At 39.4% G+C, this 25,376-nt stretch overlaps 2 protein-coding genes across 2 annotated transcripts in view; one reads left to right on the forward strand and one right to left on the reverse strand.

The window, feature by feature from the left end:
• Window positions 1-5,157, reverse strand: part of LOC124145993 — a 28,465-nt gene extending 23,308 nt beyond the window's left edge. The window contains exon 1 of the mRNA XM_048388022.1: window positions 4,911-5,157. The gene's annotated coding sequence lies outside the window, so the exon portion shown is untranslated. The remainder of the gene's footprint in view (window positions 1-4,910) is intronic.
• A 280-nt stretch (window positions 5,158-5,437) lies between these two features.
• Window positions 5,438-22,704, forward strand: LOC124118277 (xylosyltransferase oxt-like). The gene is made up of 3 exons (XM_046480386.2): window positions 5,438-5,568; window positions 21,816-21,946; window positions 22,558-22,704. Exons 1-3 carry the CDS (start codon window positions 5,538-5,540, stop codon window positions 22,702-22,704), a joined length of 309 nt encoding a protein of 102 aa, XP_046336342.2. The 5' UTR covers window positions 5,438-5,537.
• Window positions 22,705-25,376: the final 2,672 nt, after the last annotated feature.

Here is a 25,376-nt window from a genome sequence, read left to right on the forward strand (position 1 = left end):
TGTGTGTGTGTGTGTGTGTGTGTGTGTGTGTGTGTGTGTGTGTGTGTGTGTGTGTGTATGTGTGTATATAAATCACGAATTAGCTGCATAAATTCAGACACAAATCCAGTTTTATTTACAATAACTTGACCAAGCCAATTATCCGATACGAATTAAACAGAACTAATATATCTATTTGGACCACACTTTAAGATTTTCATCCAATATTTAATACGAGCACACTTTTCAATGCTTGTACTCCGAATTCACCATAAACATATATGCCGATGTGTAGATAATGTCTTTTATCTTTATCTTTTTAAAACCTTTTTAATAAATCTAAGGTGTACTTTTCAATTGCATTAGCCTCCCTACATCCCCGCACCTCACATCCATAACAATATGGGTTGAAATAATGATGATGATACATATTGAGCAATATCATGAAGAAACAAAGAGAATAATATAGTCGACAAATATTCATCCTGCCTTACTCCGATACCATAACTGAAATAATCCGAATGCGATTCATTCGCCATTTTAACACATGACTTAACTTCTAGGTACATACTGCGTAATAATTTCAACATATTGGAACCTAACCCTGATGATTTAAGTTTATACCAAAGAGCCTCACTGTTTACGCAATCGAACACTTTGCGGAAATCTACGAATGCTCTGTAAAAGTTTACACCTCTTGTTAATGAAATGTACATCAAACATCCCCGCACCTCACATCCATAACAATATGGGTTGAAATAATGATGATGATACATATTGAGCAATATCATGAAGAAACAAAGATAATAATATAGTCGTCAAACATCATGTGTACATCGAACTATGAGGATTGAAACATACAATCAAATAATGCTATTGCTCCCCCGAAACCCCATGTTCAGTCATAACGAAGTCAAAACTGCAAATAACTCACGCTTTCAAAGCAAGATGTCTCCAGATTGAACGAACCCTTTTGAATGATAAATGTAAATATGTTATCTGAAGAAAATGCACTTATACTTGACTATTAAATACTCCTATAATGGATGTGTATGAGATTTAACCAATTTAATTGGATGTATGCAAATAGAAACTTGTGCCTAATGGAAGGTTTACTGTACAATGGCGTTTGAAGTGTTGAATGTATCTATTAGCTATGAACTTAAAACATTTGATGCACGATATCCTGCTTGCATGCAAATAAAAACGGCAGAACCATTTCTATCTTCATAATAAATCTCTGCTAAAAGCAGAGTCCGTTGTACGAATCCAACTATATCAGAACCATGTGTTTATCTATCGTTATCAATTACTGATGACACCAGGTGGCACCTCGTATCGTTCCCCACCGGTGGCACCTTCGAGCACAACAGTCACCTTTTCAAATTAGTTTGATACCCCGTCAGAGAGCATGTAGTGTCAAATGCACTCACTCGGTAAAGTGGCTGCCACATGTTCTCTTCATGTAAGCTATTTTTCAGAAATACAATCCCCAGGATGATATATTACAATGACGCATGTATCTTATGAATATGCAAAGGAGGCTTCATATAACGGCGTCAGCTGGGGACACCATCTGCAAGACCACACGTGCACACGTCGCATATCGAAGTGAAGCTGGTTCTTTGGGCTACCCGGGGGTGTTATCAGAATTGACTTGGCTGCCATTGGATCGAAGCCGTGGGGCACGCAAGTCGTCGATGTACGGCAGGTTTCACGCTTCACGCAACTCTTGTGTTTCGTCCATTGACGACAGAGTATCGTGGTCACTATTGATGGAAAGCCCAGTGTCTCAGCGTTCATGTCACATAGTCGGGTGTCGTCACGTTTTTCTTCTCCGAAAACCGTCCGAAAACACGTTCCAAGCGTATGGCGGACACGAATGAAGCACGGAATTAATAACAAACATTTGTGCATCTTGTTTGCCCCAACCGATGTCACACAGAGAAGGCACCACATACACGCATATCACATATCAAAATGTAGCCAAGTGCATCACCTACTGATTTCCTCCGGGTCAACGTACGACATCGTCCACGTCCATTTCGCTATTTGTTATAGATAGATAACAAATGAAAGCTATCTATCGAATGATTTAACAATGAAAGAGAAAATTACAGCGAGTATTGCGTACATAGCTTCTGTCAGAGGATGCAATTTCAAAAAAGGTTTCGAAAGCAGCAGATAAAGGACAATATGTTGATATATAGCATGTCCGTGTGTTGGAAACACAAGAGGTGAAACACCTTGTCTCTAACGTGGAAGTTCACCCTGGTGTGCGTCTTTCTCAGTACAGTTCGTATTCACCACAAATGTATCGGACACCACGCACGCACGCACGCACGCACGCACGCACGCACGCACGCACGCACGCACGCAAATGACTTAATGACGAATGACACTAACACACACGCTTCAAAAGGGTTTCTAACGCACAATAAATAATGAGACCATGAAGCCGAGGGTATAGTGTCTTCTCTAAGCTACGTTAGCAGTACTTGAACCCGTTCCAAGTTCCATTGGGATTGTGGTAACCCGATCCCGTTACTCGCCTCTTACGAAAGAAGATTTATTAGATTTGTTTATTCTCGTATTATTTTATTTGATAGCACTGTCATTGGTCTCCAGAGGTTGATTATAGGTTAATACGAATAAGACTAAAGTTGTAGTGTTTCGAAAGGCTGGTCGATTCAGGAAGTATGAAAAGTCAAAAGGAAAGGTCCTTGATATTGTCTCCACATACAAGTATCCGGGTGTTAATCTTGCTAGCTCAGGGTCAGAAAGTTTTATCACAGCAGGCATAGGAAGTTGTGCTTATATTAAAACCGAGGTATCTTTAACTTTAATAAGTTTCCATTTTACGGCAAGCATGGGTTGCCGCAGACCTATTCTAGCCCGAAACTTCACGGTTAAGGAGATATGTAGGAGCTATACCTGCTATAACTCAATATTTCTGAATAAAGCAAAGTTAGGGAAAACGCCGTTTGGGCGTTTTAATCTGGTCTGGTACCAGACGCAGCAGAATATTCACGTTTACATATTTAGAAAGAGCGTTTCATCAGAATTCCGACACGGCAGAACATGCATAGATGAGACAGATGGCAAAATGCAATTCCGTATTAGTCCGCCGGTAGAAGAAATTGACAACCATCGCGACCTGCGTGGAAGAAAATAAGAAAGCTCCATATCACGTAAATCTTAATTGTTAAACGATGGTAGTATAGCCGTATAGCATGTAACACGGCCTGTGGGCATTGCCTAAAAGTCGGGCCGGGCCGGGCCAAGACGGGCCAAAGTGTTACTGGCTAATTACTTCATTATCGGCGATCATACCTACATATAATTGATGCAAACAATCACCAAACAAAAAAAGTGCACCATAAATAAGTAATTCGGAGTAAATCGCTTGAAAACCAGAAAGTGGAGCAGTGTGTAAGCGTCGCTGATCTTGGTAACGAAATCAGATTTGAAACGTATCAAATACTTCTAGCTATCGTGATACAACGTTCCATCTGTGCGCCTAGTGTTTATATTTATAGGAACGTTCTATATATAAGTAAATACCACTTTATAATGTCACTGATCGTCGTATTTAAAGCAGACACGTTGGTTAAAGTAGACCTCTTCTCCCTATACTCTCAACAGTCACACAGGTGTTCGGTCCGACTTGGCCCGGGCTGTCAAAATCTACTTTAAACTCACATATGTATCATCAAATGGATTCAGATCTATAAACTAGTATAATATCTACCTAAATACCACTTTATAGTGTCTCAGATCGCTGTACTTAAAGAAAACAAGATGCTCAAAGTGAAGCATTTTTACTGTATTTTCTTTAGAAAGTCTCTGTCAGAAGTGTTGGGTCCGACTTGGCCCGGGCTGTCAAAATCAACTTAAACCTTACAGATGTATCAAATGGATTCATATGCTTAGATTAATATTATATCTACCTAAATACCACTTTATAATGTAACGGTACATCGTATTTAAAGAAAACAAGGTGTTCAAAGTGAAGCATTTTTACTGTATTTTCTTAAGAAAATCTCTGTCAGAAGTGTTCGGTCCGACTTGGTCCGGGCTGTCAAAATCAACTTAAACCTTACAGATTTATCTTTAAATGTGTTTACACCTATAGACTAGTGTTATATCTACCTAAATACCACTTTATAGTGTCTCAGAACGCTGTACTTAAAGAAAACAAGGTGCTCAAAGTGAAGCCCTTCTCCCTCTACATTCTCAACATAGTCTCTATCAGAAGTGTTTGGCTTGTGTTGGGTCCGACTTGGCCCGGGCTGTCAAAATCAACTTTAAACACACAGACGTATCTTCAAATGTGTTTACATCTATAGATTAGTGTTATATCTACCTACATACCACTTTATAATGTGTACGGTAAATCGCATTTAAAGAAAACAAGGGGTTCAAAGTGAAGCATTTCTACTGCATTTTCTTCAGAAAATCTATGTCAGAAGTGTTGGGTCCGACTTGGCCCGGGCTCTCAAAATCAACTTAAACCTTACAGATCTATCTTTAAATGTGTTTACACCTATAGACTAGTGTTATATCTACCTAAATATCACTTTATAGTGTCTCAGATCGATGTTTTTAAAGAAAACAAGGGGCTCAAAGCATTTGTACTGTATTTTCTTAAGAAATTCTGTGTCAGAAGTGTTCGCGTATTTTTGTGGTTAAGTCACTTGGACATTGTTTAGCTTCATAAACTGTTCATAAGAAAAATGTCAGACATCTTTGACATCATTGATGACTTAGTCTTATGAGATGTGTAAACCTTAGGGGAAATGAGCTCAAGTAAATACAGAAACAGAGGGTCTAAAATTACCACAGTGGTAGGCCCGTAAGTCTATTTAGGATTTAAATTGTGATTAAGGAAGTAGAGAGAGAACAAGATAACAAATCTTAACAAAACCTACCTTCCAAACAAGTGCTAGTTTGTTCGTATCCGTAATCCGTCACAAACTGTGATGAACGCATAGTGTGTTCGATGAAGGAAATACAGCCCTTCAGATCTTTGTTTACTGAATACACCTGGACCTATGTTCAGTGATATAATCTATAAGATATTGAAGCTACATGGCCGCCCATAGTTTCGAGGAAATGTCCTGGCTACACTTCAAGGTTTCGTGCTCAACAAATATATATTAATGTATATGATGTCTCATCTTGATGTACTTTAATAATGCAATTCGACAAAGAAGATGAACAGATGCCTCGACAGCATTTTTGGCAGTCAACTACAAGTACAGGTAAACATGGCTTTTAATGCTCATGTGTGTCAGGTTGCCCTTACCTCGCCGTCACATCTGTACACAAAGCAAGTGCATAGTCTAGACTAGGCTACATTTGCATTTCTTTAGCCGTTTACAGATGCCTCGACAACACATGAATGACTTCAACCTTGGCTCTCAACTAGTACAGGTAAACATGGCTATTAATGCTCATTTGTGTCAGGTTGCCCCAACCTCGCCGTCGTATCTGTACACAAAACAAGTGCAAAGTCTAAACTAGGCTACATATGCATTTCTTCAGCCGTTTCAATAATGCAGTGCGCTGTCACAGCAGGCTGTGTAGGTCTGTACAGCACAATGTATTTTATTAGTAATTGGTCGATCCTTCATAAATCATATTTTTGCCATTCATTTCACATATGCCTCGGTATAACTGAGGTAGGGGAAGGACTTCTGGTCAGATAACAAGGTATTCAGATATCCAGAAACTCGTTTATCCGGACAACATTTTAGAAAATTGTCCGGATAAGCGAGGTTCGACTGTATACATGACAAAACAGATGTGTTAGGACCTGATTCGCACTTGCTGAAGGGATACCAATGGACCCTGATCATAATACATTGGTTGCTTACTATTATTATTATTATTATTAAACATATTGTATTGCCCCAAAAGACCAAGGGATTGGGCACAAGTGCAGCACTTATTACCACCTTCTCCCTATATACAGTTATACATAATATTGCATAATGAAAATTAACAATTTACAGTTGAAGCATCACATTGTGGAAACATAGTGCGCAATATAAATTTATATACAGTGCTCATATGAAGGATATGTACAATGCGCTGGAAAGTGAAGACAGTATGCATCTCATACATATGCTAATATTATACATGTAAGTGTTGTATATAGATTTAACAATGTTAATGATTAACAGTTTGGAAACAATATGCTAGCTACTGAATCTGTTAGTCGTTTCTATAAATTTGTGTACAGACAAGAATATGTTTGTATTCAGGAAAACATCTAAGCTTGGATCACAAAAAAAGAATACAAATTAGAGTTTTTTGTCCTCCAAGATTATCGATAGCTGTCAGTAATGTCTCCCTAATATCATCATATAAGGTACATTGGAAGAAGAAATGGAATGTATTTTCACAAGGAGCTCAGCATTTACAGGAAATAGTATCAGATAATTAACACGAAACAGGTTGGAATTTAGTGTGCTACAATTGTGTCTCAATCTAGTGTGCAATATGTTTGTAGATCTCTCACCGCAATTATAGTGCATAGGTGGTGATGTAGGCTGCTCAGATGCGACAGCTTTAAAATAAGATATTGACGGACTATCCCTGATTCCTGATGATATAATATAAGACCTTTTAAACGTAGATGTCCGTGCAAATGGAACTACAAAATCATGGCGGTTTCTGAGATTATAACTGACCTTCTGTGACACAGCTGGTGGTATAAGATCAGTTATATATGAAGGACATGGCTTTATACATAGTTACAAGTTTGTTGACGTTTCTTCTATACGCTTATATATATATATATATATCCACGTCACACACACCTAGAACAAGTACACTTTTTGAATATTACTAATATTACATGAATGTTACTGAGCAGTCAGTTAGAGTTTATATCTTTGCGCTTAATCAGCAACATTAAGCCTTTCACGTATATTAAAACTTTGTAAGTTAACTTTCCTTTCCAGAAATACCATAGCATGGTGACAGAGATGAACTTCTACCCCAAGCGATGTGTCATTAACTAAAATCTGCTTTGTTAATTTGATTTCAAGTGATAGCCTTCACCTGGAAGGAATTTATATTTGTATTATTTCAATTTTTCTTTTCATATATATCCCTCTTAATTTTGGTTTTTGAAATAGCATGTCGCAGAAATAACACCTGTTGGACCCTTAGACTTGCAAGAATACTCTAATCATTGGCCGAAACATGCCTCATTTGTGCTTCTTGCTTTGTCAGACCAAACCCATACTGTTGAATTTCTCACAAGCTTTAAAAGGGTTAAAGCTATTTTTGGAAGTATAAATGAGTTGATTGGTGACTACCACAGATGTAGCAAATGGAGTTATGTCCGATGAAATTCTCTGTTTTGACTTGTGCTAATCGTTTCCGTGTTTTTCGGGTTTAACAACTAACTTGCCTTTGCGTGTGTTTGTTCCACCGGTGGTGCAGGATACGATGACCTCTATGCAAACACCTGTTATCCTCACTGTTTGATAGTAGTTAATACTCGCAAGTATGTATAAGTTGTATGTCATCTTAATATATCACTTGTCCTATCCCTCTATTTGGGGTGTACTACAAACATAAATCAAAGTTTCTTTTGAGCTATCATGAATATCATAAAATACTTAGCAAGTCTTTGCTTATCATTCCCTCTACTCCTACCAAAGGCTCTAATTGTGGCTAATTGTTACATACTCTTCACGAATACTGTAAATCATGAAACGTGTAACCAAATTAATGCGAGTTTAGACCGCTGGCTAGACTAACATCTAGTTTCTGAAATGAACATATATTTTACAAAAATAAAAACAATTGTTTGATTATATTGATAAAATATATAACTGCAGTAATCTAGTCTTGCCAAATATGATTGACTTGCATCGGCTGTATTGGATATATTTGTTTCAGGAACTGTATGACAGGCCTAAAATGCGTCACGAAAGTAATGCGATTCACTTTGCTTTTGACCTGTAAAAGCTAACCAGCAAACGAAAACACGGCGCCGTTGTTTACAATGAACGCATGTCTAAACAAACATCCTTTTTTATATACTTAAGTAGAAGTATCACGATGAAAAGTGCATACAACTGTTTGGCAAACAATATCAAGCAATATGTTAGATTCAGAATCAACATACCATGACATAACACAAACATATATATTAAATTGTATATATTCATATTTGCCGCTATTCACGATAAATATATTTTACCGTCACTGTTTAAAACTACTCTGAACTACTTGTATGTATAGATCATCTTATTTGTAAACAGTAGGCGGAACTGAAGTACAAAAGAAAGTACACACCCCACTATTCTGACAGTAAAAGAAGACAGGGCAAACTTTATTGTGATTGTAATGTTTAATGTCATTGTTGAGTCATTTTCAAACATGTTTAGAATGGATTTAAAGATTTGTGGCCACATAACACTTTTCAGTTGACAATAACGTCCATGGGCGGTCACTCATCAAAAATCACACTTGTAGAAATGATGACAGTCCCAGGTATGAAGGCCATGCGAGGGGTCTCAGTACCTCGTATGACCCCCATTTGAGTTAATGCAAGCCAGGACACGCCTTCTCATGGAAAAGGTCAACCGTCGGATGACGTCATTAGGGATCCGCTGCCACTCTTCTCGCAGAGCCTGTTCCAGCTGTGGTATGGTGGTTGGTGGCTGTGCACGTCGTCGCAACTGTCTACCTAGATGGTCCCACAGGTGTTCAATGGGTGACAAGTCCGGAGAGCGTGACGGCCAAGGCAAAAGCTGAATGTTCTGACGGTTCAGGAAGTCCATAGTGAGTCTAGCGGTGTGTGGTCGGGCGTTATCTTGCTGAAAAAGAAACCCCTGCCTTTGCCCCTGCATGAAGGGGATCACCACCGGCTGTAACACTTGGTCCCTGTACCTCTGGGCTGTCAGGGTCTGGTGGAGAATGACCAAATCCGTCTTCTGTTCGCCGCAAATGCCTCCCCAAACCATAACGCTGCCTCCGCCAAAAGGATGAACTTGTTGGACACATGCTCCAGCCAGTCGCTCGCCTCTACGTCGGTAGACTCTCACTCTACCGTCAGCATGGTAGAGGTTGAATCGACTTTCATCGGTAAAGAGGACTCGTGACCAGTCACGACGTTGCCAGCGTCTGACCCTTCTTGCCCAGCGAAGACGGCTGATACGGTGTTGAGCGGTCAAGGTCATCCCACGGTATGGTCGATAAGCCCGGATACCGGCAGCTCGTAGTCGTCTCATGACTGTGTTCCTGCTGATGTGGTGACCTAACGCTGTCGACGCTGTTGATGCCATGGTGAGGAACCTGTTGCGCAGGTGTAATGTGCGTATGTACCGGTCTTCTGCAGGGGTCGTCACTCTCGGTCTTCCTCTTCTTGGGCGGTCGGATGTCTGGCCAGTCTGGTTGACACGACAAGGAGTCTGATAATGGTTTGCCTGGTACGCCGAGGGTCCTTGCGATGTGACTGTTCGACGCCCCCACTTGGGACATTCCCACGGCTCTCTCTCGCTCCGCTGCTGTTAAACGTGGCATTTGTCTTGTGTTGTTTTCGTTGAATGTGTAATGAACGATAGAATCCACTGCCTTTTATACTGTTTCTACGCATATTGCACGTGCAAATGGAGAAAATTGCCATTTTCACAATGTGTGCTTTTGTTGCCTATCATAATGTCAAGGTTACGTTTCTGCGATATGCTCTCAATGGTTTTGTTCATTACATTACGATAGCGCAAAAAATGTAACAACTTTTTCAACCATATGCGAAATATATGATATTTTAGGGGTGTGTACTTTCTTTTGTACTTCAGTTTATATCTAACAGTTACAAAAGTCTGCTGAAATCTTCTATTTCTTTATTATGTAAAACACTCCAAATATAGTTGTCATAATGAACATAGTTTTAAAGTATATTTGTCACATGCAATAATACTGTCCGGTATTATGAGTAATATTTTCAATATCAACCACATATTGTGAGAATCCAGTAAAAAGGAACTTAATAAAGCAGTGGTAAAATCTATCCATATATACAAAATTGTATTTTTTTGGATATACCATATATACAAAATTGTATATTTTTGGACATACCATATATACAAATTGTATATTTTGTATATATTGGAATTTTCCCTTGTGATACTTTCACTGGCCACTGACAAAGATTAGCAGTATTAGAATAAGAAACTACATTAAATCCAGTATGACGTGATGATGTGTAAGCATACAGAAAACTAAGAGAGCCCAACTTACTTTAGTTTCTGTACCGTACTAGCGTTTACCTCCTTTTGCATCCTGCGTATCATTCAACCTGTCGGATCGACTTGTCCCGGGTGGTTAATAATCTTAAACATCACGACTGTAAAACAAAGTTGCTTACTTACTTACTTTGGAGATTTAACGTGCGCTTTCCGACTGATGCGTATTTCGCACACGGGCCCGGCCAGGCCATTTAATGTGTTTCCGAAAGGTGCGAAAGTGGTGTGTGCAACCCAAGAGGGGGGTTTTAGGGGCTGCTTATATGTTGTTGTTGCATTAGGTGTTTAAGAGGTCGCCTTCTGCCTAGGCAATTTCGGCTGACCTGTCCCTCTTTGGGACTCCTGTGTGTGAGAAGGGTTCACATATCCATTGTGAGTTCGGTGTTCACATAATGTCTGTTTTTGCATTGATATGATTTCTATTTTCTTATATTGATATGATTTCATTTTTATCCTTGGCTGCTCTGTTTATATACGTTCGAGCAGCTGTCCATCTCTCAGAAATAGAGTTAGTTTGGCCTTCGCTATTGCATCTCTTGGCTTTAAGAGATCTATGACAGAGAGCGGATCTAACTGCAATTCTTGTTTTAACCTAGCCCGGGCTGGGGCATGGTCTTGACATTCTAGTAACAGGTGGTCAATGGTTTCAGCCTGATTGCAAGATGAACAAACCTTGTCATAGTGATTTTTGTGACCAAGTCTGAGGCGTGAGATAGCAGTTTCAATTTTCCTTTCATTTGAGTATGAGTTTGGCTTTTGTTGGACCTTGGGTTGAATTTTGTATAGCCATCTGCCGATCTTACTTGCGTCCCATTGGGTTTGCCATCTTTTTGCTATGGAGGCTTTGATTTTGCTTTTTATCTCTAGTTTACTAAAGGGAATAGGCTGTATATCCGCTTTGTCTAGAGCTAGCTTCGCCAGTGAGTCTGCTTTTTCATTTCCATGAATATCTATGTGAGAGGGGATCCAACACAGCTCCACCTGTTGCCCTTGGTCCGATAGTTTTGTATATTCGTATAGAATATTGTTGACTGTGTTTGGCCTGGAGTTTGAGTTTCTTCCACTGATGGCCTGAAGTGCACTTAGCGAGTCTGATAGGACGACTGCCTTTTCTATCGGGAGTTCCGGTATGAGTTTGAGTGCATGATGAATTGCCTCGAATTCAGCCGTGAATACTGACTGACCATCGGGCAAGCGAACTGAATGTGCTTGGGGTTTGGAGCTGTGGATATGGATCCCGTAACCAGCACTGTTGTTGATAGGATTCTTGGATCCATCAGTGTATATATGGGCCCAGCTGTCCCAGGTAGTTTGAATTTTAGTGATAGCTACTGATCGTAGTAGGGTTGGGTTTTCTCTTTTAGTGACTTCTGATGTTAAAGCAGTGTCAACTTTGGGAGTTTGTAAATCCAGGGAGGGTGTAACCCTTTGTAGTGACTTTCTGGAGGCTGAATGTCATCGCAATTGTGACTTCGAATGAGTTCACGTACTAATATCCCAGATGGCTTTAGTGAGGGATTTTTTCGAGCTAGGGCCTCATCTCGAGCGTTTTTGTCTTGCCATATCTTTTTAACCAAAGGGTTTGATGTTCGTCCCCAGAACGATAATATTGCCTGCTCTCGTCTTAGTTTCAATGGGAGTTCTCCCGTTTCTACTTGTAGTGCTTCTAGTGTGGTGCCTGTCGCTGCGCCTGTGGCCAGTATTAGGGCTTTGTATTGTATTCTGTCTAGTCGCCTCAAGACAGTATTTGATGCTGAGTGAAAAGCCTCACAACCATAGTCAATTTTTGATCTGATAAGAGCTTTGTAGAGGTCCAGCTGAGTGTCCCTCGATGTGCCCCAAGATGTGCCTGAAATTGCCCGTAATACGTTCAGGTCTTTTTGACATCTGTTTTCCACATATTTCCGCTTATATGAAAAAAGTTGCTAAATATATAGAGAACTTTAATTTATGGCGTCTTTTAACCATCACGACAATAATACTGAGTGGTCCAAGTCAGGTTCAGGAGAAGTGTGTTTTCACAGAACGAGCTGCTCGGAGATGCAGCACGTATTCTCGCGGTATGGCAGATTACAACTGTCTCAGATAATCCTGTTTTCCTAAACACACTCATTGATAATAGAAGCATTAAGCAGGGTTGAGGGCGAGGTTTATCCTGAAATGCAAAGTGTCTCACCTTACCTTCTCCAAGTGTTACCCTGTGAGTATGATCCTTGAAAAAAACACACGACGGATTAGGTAAAAGCAAGGGATTTTCCGACCAGGCACATACCATGAAAAGAAGGCTTCACTTTAAAGAGTATACTTCACTCCAACACATTTGGTGAAATTTTCTTGAGAAGATACAGTGAAAGTGCTCGACTTTAACAGACCAGTTTTCTTTGAGTTATCTTGCGACATTATTAAGTGTTATATAGGTACATATAATACTAGTCATGTTGAGAATGTAGAGGAAAAAGGGCTTTACTTTGAACTCGTGGTTTTCTTTAAATGCGATAAACTGTGACAGTATAAAGTGGTACATAGGTAGATATAACACTAATCTATAGATGTAAACACATTTGAAGATACATCTGTGTGTTTAAAGTTGATTTTGACAGCCCGGGCCAAGTCGGACCGAACACTTCTGACAGAGATTTTCTTAAGAAAATACAGTAAAAATGCTTCACTTTGAGAATCTTGTTTTCTTTAAATACGATGTACCGTGACATTATAAAGTGGTATATAGGTAGATATAACACTAATCCAAAGAAGTAAACACATTTGAAGATACATCTGGTGTGTTTAAAGTTGATTTTGACAGCCCGGGCCAAGTCGGACCCAACACAAGCAAAACACTTCAGATAGAGACTATGTTGAGAATGTAGAGGGAAAAGGGCTTCACTTTGAGCCCCTTCTTTTCTTTAAATGCGATACACTGTGACATTATAAAGTGGTATGTAGGTAGATATAACAGTAATCTATAGATGTAAACACATTTGAAGATACGTCTGTGTGTTTAAAGTTGATTTTGATCGCCCGGGCCAAGTCGGACCCAACAAAAGCCAAACACTTCTGATAGAGACTATGTTGAGAATGTAGAGGGAAAAGGGCTTCACTTTGAGCCCCTTCTTTTCTTTAAATACGATGTACCGTGACATTATAAAGTAGTATATAGGTAGATATAACACTAATCTATAGATGTAAACACATTTGAAGATACGTCTGTGTGTTTAAAGTTGATTTTGAGAGCCCGGGCCAAGTCGGACCCAACACAAGCAAAACACTTCTGATAGAGACTATGTTGAGAATGTAAAGGGAAAAAGGCTTAACTTTGAGCCCCTTGTTTTCTTTAAATACGATGTACCGTGACATTATAAAGTAGTATATATGTAGATATAACACTAATCTATAGAGGTAAACACATTTGAAGATACATCTGTGTGTTTAAAGTTGATTTTGACAGCCCGGGCCAAGTCGGACCGAACACTTCTGACAGAGATTTTCTTAAGAAAATACAGTAAAAATGCTTCACTTTGAGAATCTTGTTTTCTTTAAATACGATGTACCGTGACATTATAAAGTGGTATATAGGTAGATATAACACTAATCCAAAGAAGTAAACACATTTGAAGATACATCTGGTGTGTTTAAAGTTGATTTTAACAGCCCGGGCCAAGTCGGACCCAACACAAGCAAAACACTTCAGATAGAGACTATGTTGAGAATGTAGAGGGAAAAGGGCTTCACTTTGAGCCCCTTCTTTTCTTTAAATGCGATAAACTGTGACATTATAAAGTGGTATGTAGGTAGATATAACAGTAATCTATAGATGTAAACACATTTGAAGATACGTCTGTGTGTTTAAAGTTGATTTTGATCGCCCGGGCCAAGTCGGACCCAACACAAGCAAAACACTTCTGATAGAGATTATGTTGAGAATGTAGAGGGAAAAGGGCTTCACTTTGAGCCCCTTCTTTTCTTTAAATACGATGTACCGTGACATTATAAAGTAGTATATATGTAGATATAACACTAATCTATAGATGTAAACACATTTGAAGATACGTCTGTGTGTTTAAAGTTGATTTTGATCGCCCGGGCCAAGTCGGACCGAACACAAGCCAAACACTTCTGATAGAGACTATGTTGAGAATGTAGAGGAAAAAGGGCTTCACTTTGAGCACCTTGCTTGCTTTAATTACAGCGATCTGAGACACTATAAAGTGGTATTTAGGCGGATATAATACTAATCTATAGATGCGAATCCATTTGATGATACATCTGTGAGGTTTAAGATGATTTAGTCAGCCCGGGCCAAGTCGGACCCAACACTTCTGACAGAGATTTTCTTAAGAAAATACAGTAAAAATGCTTGACTTTGAGAACCTTTTTTTCTTTAAATACGATGTACCGTGACATTATGAAGTGGTATATAGGTAGATATAACACTAATCTATAGATGTAAACACATTTGAATATACGTCTGTGTGTTTACAGTTGATTTTGATCGCCCGGTCCATGTCGGACCCAACACAAGCAAAACACTTCTGATAGAGATTATGTTGAGAATGTAGAGGGAAAAGGGCTTCACTTTGAGCCCCTTGTTTCCATTAAATACGATGTACCGTGACATTATACAGTAGTATATAGGTAGATATAACACTAATATATAGATGTAAACACATTTGAAGATACGTCTGTGTGTTTAAAGTTGATTTTGACAGCCCGGGCCAAGTCGGACCCAACACAAGCCAAACACTTCTGATAGAGACTATGTTGAGAAAGTAGAGGAAAAAGGGCTTCACTTTGAGCACCTTGTTTTCTTTAAGTACAGCGATCTGAGACACTATAAAGTGGTATTTAGGCGGATATAATACTAATCTATAGATGCGAATCCATTTGATGATACATCTGTGAGGTTTAAGATGATTTTGAGAGCCCGGGCCAAGTCGGACCCAACACTTCTGACAGAGATTTTCTTAAGAAAATACAGTAAAAATACTTCACTTTGAGCCCCTTGATTTCTTTAAATACGATGTACCGTGACATAATAAAGTGGTATATAGGTAGATATAACACTAATCTATAGATGTAAACACATTTGAAGAAACATATGTGTGTTTAAAGTTGATATTGACCGCCCGGGCCAAGTCGGACCTAACAGAAGAAAAACACTTCTGATAGAGAGAATGTAGACGGAAAAGGGCTTCACTTTTGAGCACCGTGTTTGCTACTGCAATATGAGACACTAAAGTGTTATATAGGTAGATGTGATATTATAATTAGTCTATAGATGTAAAGTATGTGTTGTATTTTCAGAAGCGCTTCGACAGTTATTAACACGTGTCGTGTCAGTGAGTGAGTGAGTGAGTGAGTTAAAATTTTACATCGCATCGGCAATATTGCAGCCATATTGCGATGAAAACAAGTTAATTATGATTAAATATCCGTCGACAAAGGACAGTAAAACAGTAAGTCATGTATCACAGTTAAGGTATAAAACAAACCAGTTCACAATAAAAACAAAGAATTCTTCAGTAGATTTGGTACAAGATAAAACTGGGCTATATACCTCTGGCAACCAAAGCTAGACCACCTAACTGGGGATCATGGGGACTTACAGTGCCTTAGCTTCCTGCATGATTCCCAGCAGGATTTATGTCATCATTTTGGGCACAAGTGGTCATCTGCAATGCTAACCAATATTAAAAGATCAAACCATAGTCAAGTAGTTAAAACACTAGTTGATATTACACACTTTTGTGTCGTGTCGTGTCAGTCCTATGACATTCGCGAATATCCACTTGCAGAAAACATCCTGTGTTGGTTTAACATGAATTAGTAAAGGTTAATTAGGTATGCCAAACACGTTAATTAATGAAAGAAGAGTAGTCAAAACACTGTCATTTCGAATTCCTGCCCAGGACATCACACCCCTGCACGCTAAGGTCGGTGAGAAACCTCATCAAAGTAAAGACACTGACTTTTCGGTATGAACTCTCGGTATGTAGCTATAATTATCAGTTCATTACATTGCTGAAGATATATTTTGATTCAAACTCAATTAAATGAGCAAAACTATCCGTTTCTGGACATTTGAGATCTGCCTAGATATGCACGTTTCGTTTTATTATTCTGCAGTCCATTTTTAGTATTACCCGCTGGCCCGGCCCGGCCCGGCCCGACTTTTCTTGGCCCTACTTTTAGGCAATCCCCGGCCTGTGCGGCTGCCAAGGGGCCGCGCTGAAATCTGTGTATTAGTCAGGTAAATTCATATGGTAGCAGAATGCACACTTTCACAGTCAAAAGGCAGTTCAAACTCCCTATGTTGTTAGCTTACACTTTTAAAGTTATATAGCGCTTATCGTATCTGCTAAAGGTCCTCTACAACCGCTCCGCCTGAATATTTGTTGTCCTGCTCTGAAAAGATGAACAACAGAGCAGGTCGGCTCGGAGTCAGTATACTGTATCTGAGTTGGGTATTCATGTTAAATTGCGGCATGGTATCTCAGTGAGCTAGCACTATAAATCGGCATCAGTCCGGACTAGTACAAGCAGCCACACAAACACACATACGTACATGCACGTCGCTATATAAGTGCAATAATCTTGGACGCGACGTTAAACCCCATTTCATCTCACCTCACCTCTTGTGACCATAGCTGCTGCAGCGTGTTTGTGATACCAGACACAGACTCATGCAAGACAATGGCGTTGGCAGTTACGGGCACATGAGCTTCTTAAAATGATGAATTTTTAGAAATTGTTTAAATGAGGACAAGAGTTCACTTATTGCTTGTATATCAGTTACAACAGAAAAAAGCCAAAGGCATCACATCTCATTGCCGTGTCTTATGGTTTCAATAAAAGGCGGCATGTGTAATTCTTATATGTATATTAGTTTCTTTCTTCTTTGTATACTGATATGTTCAAAGTTTATTTTTTTCGGGATTAAATGTCGCTTAACTCCAAAAGTCAGCAATAATCCAGCTATATCACGGTGTAAGGAATCCTGTACGGAATCGTTTCTGGTCCAGACAAACTAGATTGGGAGTGTCAACGTGTCACCGAGTCTGTCACTTACTTATTTCTGTCGTCTCTTATGGCAAGCAGATGTTTCTAACAGTTTCACAAGAAAAGACGGATCTCCGACATTCTGATAAGTTTGTCACATTCTGTCTTACGGTACGCTGTTATGTGCATAGTTTTCATCTACCACGAACAATGATTCATGAGCCATAGCGGGTTCACCCGAAGTAAGTTCCTGCAGAAATCACCGACTATCTGGTAATGTGATTTATCCTGACGTACAGGAGTCGCTATCAATTGGTGATAATATAAATATAAGGCGTTCGTAAGAAGGTGAGTGTGCCATACAATGCTGTCAAACTTGCGTGATATAGTTCAAATCAACAATCGGTCATTCAACAAGCACATACACTATTACGTTGTATTATCGATATCATTTGACATGCCACATGTTTACAAAATCGATGGGAATGACACTTCACCATATAGAATAGGCGACTACCCTCAGTGGTAAAACATCACGTGGACCAATCAGAAGGCCGTTATTTGGAGGTATCTATATAAGTTGCCATCGATACTGAATCAGCGTCAGTTGCAAGTACACTCTGGGTCTCGCATCACAGTGACAATGAACGTCTTGGTTTCAACTGCTGTAGTTTGCTTGATTATCAGTGCGAACCTTGGTGGGAGCAGCTTAATTGGTTACATAAAGATTTAGAGCCCTGGTGAATCTAATAACAGCACAGGAACTGGAGTCCTCATATCATTTCTTGCATGCGAGCTTTTGACTAACGATACCGGTATAAGTTTCTGGTTTTTGTAACATTAGTAGTTGCTTCATAACAATGCATACCATGTGTCTCTTATATAATTACGGTTCAAATTCAAACTCAGAAACGCTGGGCGCCGTTTCTAATATCGCTTATCGATGTGAAGCTGAGTCTTTGAGCCACCCGGAAGTATTATCAGAACTGACTTGGGTGTCGCTGAGACAACCTGTTCACGCTTCACATCGCTCTCGCTTTTCGCATATTGACGATAGAGCGATAGTTAAGTCCAATGTCCCAGCGTTCATGTCATATATGACATGTGCGTGTGTCGTCACGTTTTCCTGTACCGAGAGAAGCCAGAAGCCCGTGACGGATTCCATAACTAACAGATCACCTCCGTGGTCTAGTGCATAGAGCGTCTGCGCGGAAACCGTACCAAAAGACACGGTACTTGTTGTTTTCCTGCCTGGCGCCCGGCATTAAGGGGATAAAACTAGGACTGTTCGGCCCGGAGTCTGTGTGGGGTATCCATGTTAAACAAAGTAGTGTCTCACTAGGTGTCTCATAAGGTAGGCTAGCACTATAAAACCAGCTCTAGTCCGAACTAGCGCAAACGGACACACACACGCACACAAGCATGCAGATCGCTTTATAAATGCAGTAATCTTGAAAGCGACTTTAAACCCAATTTTCACTAATAAGGCTTCAAACGTGCATCTCCCAACTTCTCTAGTGCGTAGGGATATCAAAATAGAGCCAGAGACTATGCCTATTTGGTGGTCGACGTCGTCAAACGTCCTCGTCCATTTCGCCTTATGTTACGAACTGTTCTCCCTTCTCTATAGAATGAAAATTTCAGCGAGTATTGTTTACATGGCTTCTCTGGCAGTGACACTGTCACAAACAGCCACTGAACACCAGGCCATTCGTCTAAACCACCTATCATAACGGCATTAAAGACAGATGTATGACATGCAACTGTAATGCCTGCGGATCATGTGATCTGGGTGATTAATGCTATCTGGTGACTAACAATGGAACACGTGCGTTCGTATGTGCCATTTATGTTCCTTCTTAACAAGTAGGTGTCACATGCAGAAGCCATCAAGTGAATGAGTGAGCGAGTTGATAAAAATGCTTCTCCAAACTCGATACCAATCGAAATGGATTCTTCACGCGAAAACACCATTACAACTCTTCTCAATGGTCGCTCTAATACCCGGATAAAACTCGAGGATGTATACTTGCTTTTATCAAAATCGTCTTTGATCAACCATCTAGACTCGAACTGTTTTTTCAGTCTAAAACACCATTACACTGCCATCACCACTATTCAAGGGTCGCCCCATCACCCCGTATGAACTATGAACATCTGTTTTTCTGCCATGCCTTTGAGACACCTGTCAATATTTGAACTGGTTTCGACCTGCCAGAACATCATTACATGATCTTGTTAATGTAATGAAGGTATGTGACACGGATCTGATATAAGACAGGTGTTTGTGTAGGGGTATCTTAGAAACCAGACAATCACCCAAATATATAATTTTTTATACCAATTTATTCCGTCTAAAATATATTACCACTACCCTACGTTTCATTAGAAATACCCCGTTACGAACTAATAAAGCAAAGTTAAACATCATTGTTTAAGTACTAGTTATGGATGTGGACTCACATGATCAACACTGAACTAAAGTTCATATGATCTAATCATCTGTATTATTTATGTTTAACGTAGTTCATTCATTTTAAGGATAATTGACACGTTTATGAACATGTAAGCTTTAGCTGTACTTTTGAAATATAGACGAATGTTAAATTAATCATTTTATTACGACAACCATCCCTTGTTCAGTGAAGCGTTAATATTAATTTCGGAAATAGCGGAACTAACCCTACCCTAAGGGGCCATGTTACATGTTGCACATCAACGTATTCTTCTTGATAAGTTGTGAAGTGGTGGATGACTTCAATGATGTTCATTTACATACATTTGAACAGGGGTTAGTACAGCATATATAAATGTAAGCTACATAAGATGTTGTTTTTATTTATTACAAATAAATACATGTTTCAACATCACATGCATGGTTCAACCGTTCTTGGTTATAAACAGAGAAACATTTCTCAAAGAAACATGACAATATGTGTCGTTCCACTCGTTTCAGAATTCGGCGGTATATGATTATCATTGAAGAGTAGCATACATGGGCTGAATTACCCGAACATGTTCTTGCAACAACATGAGAGCAATGTATTAGAAAAAAAATATATAGATAAAGACTTTATGTTTGTATGATCTTACTCGACACATATTGATATTGATTAGGGCGCACATTTTATTAGGAAAAGTTTCGACTTATTTTCCTTAGGAATACATATTATTAATCCCTGCTTTTGTCTTACTGATAAAGATTCGTTCCTATATGCATAATTAACAGACTTAAGCCAAAATTGTCCAATATCATTCCAAAAAAACTTTAAAAATTCTGTTGTGAAACCATCCGGGCCAGGACTTTTTTCATTTTTCATTCCTTTCAGTGCTTTCAGAGCTTCTTCATTAGTTATCTCCCCCTCTAATTGTAGGGAAATAGATTTTGGTAATTTTGTCACTTTATATCCCTCAAATAGTTTATCTAAATCTATTTGTGTACAATCTTCACTTGTGTATAATTTTTTTTATAAAATCTTTTTGTTTCGCCTAGAATTTCCTTCTGATTTTTTATTATATTTCCATCTGTTAACGGCTATTCACAAATTCCTATGTTCAAGGTGTACGAAATATTTACTAGGTTTAGTTCAATATATTCTTGATAGTCTCCATCAATATGCAAGGTCATGTTTCCCCAATACATGTTGTAGTGATCACTGACACCTCTTACCCGGAAATGGATTGTGTTGTAGAGCCATAGACAGTTTATCATGCTCATTTGATTGCTGATTCCAATGGATCCTGACTGCAACAGGGACTATCTAATTAACATATCTAATTTGCATACTTATGTCATTGGGGTATGACATTGATGTTTATGTGTCATAAGCTTATTTCATGAATAAATGCTTTAGTTAAATGATAAATATATTATTATAACACCATCACAATAAATGTGATGGAAATGTTAATACACGAGGAAAGACAATACTGACCAATCAATAACAGAATGTGTTTGGTATAGTCTGGCCTTAAGGCTAATAGTACAGATGATTAAATATATTTTTTGGCACATTGTGACAGAGTGCTTCAATTTACTTTGGCTTTGGAATTTCAACATATTTCTTTAAATAAAGAGCTTTTTGAAATAAAATGCTGTCATCATTTGTTGTGAGTAACGATACAATTGCAAACTTGTGCATGGTAGGATATTGATAATAATACGAGGGCAAATACCTTATCCTTAAGTTAGTGGAAACAAAAAGTGCATGGTACTCATAATCTAAGTCGTCTCTACAGAAATTACATAGACTATCAGCAAAATCATAGTCACTGGACAAATTTATGTATTTTAAAATCTTTTGAACATCTAAATGTTGTTAAAGCTCTTCTTAATCGATGATAGATATTTTTCCGGTTGTAATAAGGATTTGTGGGTGCACTATATATCTAGTCTTGGTGAATTAGATATACACTCTGACAATTCCTGCATAAACAAATCTCTTGTGTTCTGTCCTTAAATGTATAAAATATCAACTAACGCCCCAACAAATAATACACATATAGCAGCATAAACACTAAAATCACTTTGTGTAAACGAGTATGTGTACTCTACTGATGATGTTTTAGAATACATGGGATGTTACCGTGAAGACGGCAATAGGATGCTCGGTGCTGTTTGGCGTCAAGGGGACACAATGACCCATGGGTTGTGTTTCAAGCTGTGCTCCAGAGGTGGTCACAAGTATGCAGCATTGCAGGTAAGCCTTTATTAAGACCATTATGTGTGTGTGTGTGTGTGTTTTTGTGTGTGTGTGTGTGTGTTTTTGTGTGTGTGTGTGTGTTTGTGTGTGTGTGTGTGTTTTTGTGTGTGTGTGTGTGTTTTTGTGTGTGTGTGTGTGTGTGTGTGTGTGTGTGTGTGTGTGTGTGTGTGTGTGTGTGTGTGTGTGTGTGTGTGTGTGTGTGTGTGTGTGTGTGTGAGTTTGTGTGTGTGTTTTGTTTATTAAACGTAAAAATGCATCTGGCTGAATGCTTCACCCATCTCCAATCCCCGGGTCTGATGTTTTCCAGGAGTTACTAGCAGTCGCCCTTGAACAAGTTGATATTGTTACATTGATGTTAAATATTAATCTGTTTCCAAACCGTGACACTGACATTGAATTTGATATTTGAGCCTCGTGAAGGGGATATCTTAATATTTTAAAATGTTCTCTGGTTACGAGATGCAAAGTCATAGTTTTTCTGTTTCAGTTCTGCAGCTATTGCTTCTGTTGAGACTCTGATGTATTCCGGGAACTACACTAGTTTTAGCCCTTGGCCAAGAAGAGTTCTCTTGTTGTGTAAAGTAAAGTGATTATTTTCTCCGTTTTAGATCTCCAAGCAATGCTTCTTTGGAGATTCCATCAACATATTCAGATATCCAAAGAAACCGGAAAGTGACTGCAATCGACCTTGCAGGGGAAACACAAGTGAGATGTGTGGCGGGACTTGGAAAAATTCCCTTTACATGTTGTTCTAACAATAAAATCATCTGCCAATCAAACATTGAGCTTTTTACAATTCTATGTTAAATATATATATTATATTTGATTTGGAGTTTTATCTCTTTAAATCGAACATACAATAATGAATAATGTATATCTGTCACAATAGTATGCATCTGGGAAGGTGGCATGCAAAGATGTAAGCAGCACCATCATCACTATCTCCTGAACGGCCAAACATCTGACTAACGTACCACTTTATACACGTGTCAACGCGCATGTCATAATGTAAAATGGTGTGTTAAGAAAATGGTACAACAGACCGCTGTTACGCATGGATTACATCATGTTGAATAGTCCAGATTTCCTAAACGATATGTTCTCAACATTTTTCAAAAGGGATGTTGTTCAGAAGCTACATCCTTTTACATTGCGTTGTCCAGAGTGCAGTTAAGTCACTCTGTGACAATTGCCGCCCTCTTGAGAAAGACATGTCCTCATGTCGAGATAAGTCGCTGTTCATATGTTTAAATATGAAGGTGAAATTGTCAGTTATCATAATATTAAAAAGCATAATTATCCCGAATGCGAACGATCTGTTGCACTCTGGCCTGCATGTAGGCCACGTGGGCATCATATGGGGATTCTTCAAATGGTTTAGGCCCAGGTACACATTTTTCATTAGTGTCCAGGTATGCTACGGCGACACTGTAAAGCTTAGCCTCAGTGATCCAGGTGTTTTTGTGTTGGGTAGATTCTGCCATTTGATGAGAAATTCGGGTTTGTTATTCTTGACTCGCCGCTTAAGAACTCTTTCTGTAATTCGGGTAGAACTGGGTTGGTCAAGTGACGACTGTGTAGTTGTTTTAGATTTCAACACTGACGTTGCAGTTTCTATTTTAGTTGAGGTCTGAGAACCAACACTGGCAAACGAGACCGGGTTCGTCATGGCCCCAGGGTTAACTGATGGGGACTTCTCAGATTAACATGACGCATCACTGTACGTAGGTGTTGCCTTCTTGTTGATACACTTGGCAACTGTACTGACACTATTTACATTTAGGGTGCTCAGCGAGGGACATTCATCAGCATGGAGTTGGGCACATTTTCTCTTCATATAACTGTTATGGCGTTTCCTATCTCGCTCCATTTTGGCCCGGGACTTCATGGTTGACGACTTTATTATGACATTACTCACTGTGGCTGCAGGCTGTTTCCTCCATTTTAGGTTCACTTGAAGGTTGTCCATACTTTCTTGGATGGTCCATTCAAGATGAAGGTGCTGGAGATCCATGTTGATCAGGACGCTAGCGATTTCATGGGGTAGACACAGTACTTGGGGATTCATCCTCGATATATACACGTATGTAGATGGTAGGCAAGTGGAGAGGTTACGGGATCGGGAGTAAGCTCAAAAGTTACTCCAGCCGGATTCTAACACCAGTTGTCAACGCGCACGTGTGTTGACGGGGAAATTAGCTCAGATTGAAGACGAAGAATACATTGAGTCCAAACTTCTTTAGTCGGCAATAAAATAAATACAATTACTAATAGAAATATGTCGAGCGGAGATTCCAACTCAACAACTACATGTACAAGTGAAGTCCAGCAAGCAGGCGTATCCTACTCGCGGCTGTACATACAGGTGCTGTCGGAATACCAGACTGACTAACAGTAAATATGTAAACAGATATATACACTATTGGACAACAATAGACAGACAAAGAGACAATAGCGTTGCCCTGGACATGGGGCTTATGGATGTGATTACAGTCACGGCCTAGGGGAAAATTGATTAAGGCTATAAATGTCATAATGTAAAATGCTGTGTTAAGAAAATGGTACAACTGACCGCTGTTACGCATGGATTACATCATGTTGAATAGTCCAGATTTCATAAACGATATGTTCTCAACATTCTTCAAAAGGGATGCTGTTCAGAAGCTACAATTTTTACATTGCGTTTGGATATAGTGCATACATGATCTCTCCAGATTCAAAAACGTTTTGGAATTCAGCAAATCAGTCGAGCTCAGACTTCAGTAATAACAGATAACAGATGCTACTGTGTTCGTCGACCCGTGAGGATCCGGGGTAAAATAGGTCTTCAGCAACCCAGGCTTGTCGTAAAAGTCGACTAGGGTTGTCGTAAGAGGCGACTAAAGGGATCGGGTGGTCAGGCTCGCTGCCTTGGTTGATGCATGTCATCGATCCAAATTGCGTGGATCGATGCTCATGATATCAATCACTGGATTGTCTGGACTCGTCTATGTACAGACCGCCGTCACATAGCTGGAATATTGCTGAATGCGGCTTTAAACAACAAACCAACCAACCGACTACTGTGTTCGTCTATGGCCAATATGTTTATTGCAGATGGCATTAAAGTAGCCCTGAAACAGTTCCACAATATAACAGATGTAAAACAATATACTACAAAGATATCTATACACATCACTTCATAAACATACTGACCGCCGACGTGGTCTAGTGGTAGAGCGTCCGCCCAGAGAGCGGAAGGTCCGGGGTTCGATCCCCGGGCGCGTCACACCAAAAGACGTTAAAAGATAGGGTACTTGTTGTTACCCTGTCTGGCGCTCGGCATTAAAAGAGCTAAAACAAGGGCTGATCTTCTCGGAGTCAGTATACTGTGTCTGAGTGGGGTATTCATGTTAAACTGCGGCATGGTATCGCAGTGTGCTAGCAC

The sequence above is a fragment of the Haliotis rufescens genome, unplaced genomic scaffold (genome assembly GCF_023055435.1).
Source record: "Haliotis rufescens isolate VD_foot unplaced genomic scaffold, xgHalRufe1.0.p SCAF_7, whole genome shotgun sequence".
Lineage (NCBI taxonomy): Eukaryota > Metazoa > Mollusca > Gastropoda > Lepetellida > Haliotidae > Haliotis > Haliotis rufescens.

Excerpts from the sequence above, each read along its gene's own strand:
- LOC124118277 (XM_046480386.2), top strand. The coding sequence starts at position 5,538 with ATGCAGTGCGCTGTCACAGCAGGCTGTGTAG. Across the intron at positions 5,569-21,815 it reads TGTCACAGCAGGCTGTGTAG|AATACATGGGATGTTACCGT; the intron begins GTCTGTACAGCA and ends ATGATGTTTTAG. Across the intron at positions 21,947-22,557 it reads ACAAGTATGCAGCATTGCAG|ATCTCCAAGCAATGCTTCTT; the intron begins GTAAGCCTTTAT and ends TCTCCGTTTTAG.